The sequence below is a fragment of the Bombina bombina genome, chromosome 1 (genome assembly GCF_027579735.1).
Source record: "Bombina bombina isolate aBomBom1 chromosome 1, aBomBom1.pri, whole genome shotgun sequence".
NCBI classification, from domain to species: domain Eukaryota; kingdom Metazoa; phylum Chordata; class Amphibia; order Anura; family Bombinatoridae; genus Bombina; species Bombina bombina.
The window spans coordinates 1548622011-1548626023 of NC_069499.1; the positions used below are offsets into that span (position 1 = coordinate 1548622011).

The following is a 4013-nucleotide window of genomic DNA, read 5'->3' on the forward strand; positions in this document are numbered from 1 at the left end:
GAAACCCGATTGCCCCAATTGGCAGGCCTTGATTCAACTCATTTCTTATTTTCGGTCCATGGAAAATTATGTATATAACGCCCGCCAACAAATAGACCTGCACGCTCTGACTTGGGGTCCCTGGGACTCACTGGGGGAAGGCAAGATTCTTTCCATCTGAGGAAAGTTAGCTGATACCGATCTCAATATTTATTCCGTAGGAGGGGACAGTACTACTTCCCCCTCCCTTTGTCTGGTTTTATTATTGATTACCCCCCCTTTTTTTTTTTTTTTTTTTTTTTTATTCTCCTCTTTTTCCTCTGCTCCCCATCCCCCACTACCCTTCCTGCTCTGTCCTCCCATGATATTTCCTGCCTGAAAAATAGTTGTTCAGATCTCTATCTGCAGGTGCACTATGCAACTCTCCTTGACCTAATCTCTGTACCCTAGATACCCGTCGAATAATTATTTTTCTAAAATCTATCAACACAGTTAAAAATGTTCAAAGTCAATTAAAAGGTGAATGACGACTTACTATGCTCAGGCACATTATATATTTCAGATTGTTTCTGCTATAAAAATCTATTACAATGTGCCTTTGATGCCCAAGCTAATCCTTCCCCACAATCACTGCTGTTGTACATGATGGCTTTTAATTATACAAAGAGAGACGGGGGGTATCAGATGACCTCGTTTGTGATTTACTTGCTTCATTTATGTTTTATATCTTTTATATTTATAGTTGATACCCAAAAAAAAAATGGTATGCCCTATCTGAATCATGAAAGTTTAATTTTGACTAGACTGTCCCTTTAAGTCTAGCTCTATTTATTCTAGCATTGTTGGGAGGTACGTCTTAATATCCTAATGTATATGTTCCACATGGTAGCAATGGATTTGTGTATTACTTACTTTTATCTCTTTTAGCCAGTGTAATGTCTCCATTTCTGTATTTTTATGTTAGCAACCTCAATATTTCTATAAGTTTTACAAACAGTTTGTTGTTATATATGTTAGTATCTCAGTGCGTATTGCCAACGTGTTATGTATTTTGTTTAATGGAATTATGAATATTAATAATTAATAACAATAATAATATTATTGTCAGCAAAACCTCCAATTAATGTAATAGAATCCTATCAGAACACTCCCGTGAAATGTTATATAATCTCTGTAGTGTATTCCAAAATACTGTAATGCTATTGAGATATCTTGAAATTAATGACAATAAAATTATTATAAATATTAATATTTAATCTCAAATTAAAATAATTCCTAAGTTCTGATCAAGTATATTTTTATAAACACAGTGATTATATTTATGCAGTAAACGGAATATCACTTATGAACAGATATATATTGCTTGATTAATACAATTGTATTTCTATAAATCATAATATGCCTATCTCATGTTTTTTTCTTTTTTTAAATGATTATTAATGCTATAATTTCTACATATATCTTTGCACATGTATATATGTGTTATTTCAGAAATCTTTTGCAAACATATAGACATGTCCCTAAATTCCTTTTTTTGTTCTAAACAATTTTGACTTTCATATCTCTGTGTTTAAAAAATTGGCTGGCATATAAGATGACATTTCTTAATGAAAATAAAATTCAATGAAGAAAAACACTGAAAATAGCATGACAGTAAAGAGGTGCTTTTAATTTCTGCTGTATCTGATTCATGAAAGTTTAATGTTAGGTAGAATATACCTTTGAGCTATCAGTTTAAGATTATATTGAATCAAACATCATTCGATTATTACAATCATTGTCAGAAATATTACACTGTGCTAATGTCATCATCAATGTTTATCTTTAATATTAATTTCACAGATACATAACTTTCAAAGTATAATACACAATGTAACAAATGGCACTTACAAGTTCTGTTGAGTGATAAGTGAATCAAGTATCGAGCAATTTGATTCGTTAGTGATAGTAGAAAATTTATATTTGAATCAGATTGGCTGATTTCATTGGAGAGTGGGACTTGTATTACATGCGTTAAACATGGTGCAAATAGATTTATCCAAAAAAAGGAAGTTAGCTATAGTATGTAATGTATTTATTTCATTTTTATCCCTATATCTACTAGTGCCCCAAATTTGAAGCAATACTTCGCACCAAATTTGGAGCAATAATATTGTCCCCTAGCTTTGTAATGAGAGACAAAGATGTAACATAATCCATGAGGCTCATTTATCAAGCTCTGTATGGAGCTTGAGGGCCCGTGTTTCTGGCGAGTCTTCACACCGCTGCTCCATAACCCTGTCTGCCTGCTCTGATGATGCGGACAGGAATCACCAGAATTCAACCTTAAAAAAAATACTACTCATGTAAAACGAATATCTGTCTACACACCCTAATTACATATGCTGGTAGACAAATGCTAAAAAAATTAGCTTATACAAATGTCCATTTGCTCATCCTGTTTTTTATGTGGTTTTTATGTGGTTATGTCAAGCATTGCCCAGTATAAACATGAATGTTGCCGACAAGGTTGCATAATGATGAACATCAAATCATGAAACACATTTTTCAACTTTTGAGTGTCTAAGGCACATGTGAAATGCACAAAGCTTTGGTTTTTCCATGTCAAGTCCAAAAACTGACTGTGGATATGGTCATATGTGATAGAGTCTGAGTGGTCAAACAGATCCTCCTTGTTGAAAAAGATAATAATTGAAGCATATGTGGCGTTTATGATGCTGTCTAACAATTTCCTTTTCTCATGATTCTCATCCAGTAGCTGATCATAGTCATTAATGTCCACACAGAAGATGACAGAGTTAACTTCACTAAAGCAATGAATCCACTTCATAAAATTTGTTCCATCCTGTCCAAGGTCTATAAAAGTAATATTTATGTTCATGTACGTGATATTTACTTCCGTGAAGCCTGTGGTTTTGTCTCTGGTATGAAGCACATCCTGCTGGGTAGGGATATAATCTGATTGACAGATTCTGTCCAGATCATTGAGGAAATACAAAGCAGAATCATTGCGTTTGTATTGAGGAGAGTGACTGAAGCAAGTATGCACCACATCTTCCCACAGTCTCTTTATAACACCAGCCAGCTCCTCAGACATTACCCCTTTCTCTGCACCTCTGGCAAACACTGCCAGCTGCTTGGCATCTTTAGCTCTGGCCACATCTCCAAAACCAATGCCCAGGCTCTCCATGGCACTTACAATATCAGTGATATACTGTATGGTGTCACTGTATACAGCTGCTCTGTACTGTCTGCGTTCCTCCTCTGAGTAGTCCCCCTCATAGATAATCTTCATCTGCTTCATGATAGTGCTTTTTCCAGACTCCCTGGTACCAAGCAGCAACACTTTCACTTCCCTCTGAAGTCTCATTTTTTCCTGCTGCAGATATTGATCAATCTTTTTACTTCTGGGTCTGTTTTTGCAGCTCTGTACACAGCCCATGGTATCAACAGTATCTTTATCAGATAATGTACCCCAAACAACAGATTTATAGTCAGGATTTACTAAACATGCTCTGAAAAAACACTTTTAAAATCCTTCAAAATACATCTTAAATATGATTTTAAAGAAATATACTTAAAGATTAACTGTTTGACCCCAAATTAAAAAAAATCTGAAAGTCTCGTCTGTTGTTTTGCAAGAGTTTCCTATAAAACAGACCCAGTTTACATATTAACGTTTAGCTGCTGTTTTGTGTCTGAAGTTCTTCCTTATTCGCTAGCTCATGGTCACACCCAGCTTTTTTCTGTTAAGGTGGATTAGATCACTTATTATGCAGCTGCTGTAATAATCTGTACTGGTGCTGGACTATGTTCACTTTAATATTTATAGAGGCCGCATAAAGACCAATAATTGTTTGTCTTTATCACTGAATTTAGCTAATGATATGTTTCTCTTGTTAAGTGTATCCAGTCCACGGATCATCCATTACTTATGGAATATATTCTCCTTCCCAACAGGAAGCTGCAAGAGTCCACCCACAGCAAAGCTGCTATATAGCTCCTCCCCTAACTGCAATATTCAGTCATTCTCT

At 35.0% G+C, this 4013-nt stretch overlaps 1 protein-coding gene across 1 annotated transcript; it reads right to left on the minus strand.

Annotated features, from left to right (window-relative positions):
• Positions 1-1627: 1627 nt before the first annotated feature.
• LOC128643901 (guanine nucleotide-binding protein G(i) subunit alpha-1) lies at positions 1628-3673 on the minus strand. The gene has a single exon (XM_053696675.1). The coding sequence runs from the start codon at positions 3419-3421 to the stop codon at positions 2435-2437; it is 987 nt and encodes a 328-aa protein (XP_053552650.1). The 5' UTR covers positions 3422-3673; the 3' UTR covers positions 1628-2434.
• Between the last annotated feature and the right edge of the window lie 340 nt (positions 3674-4013).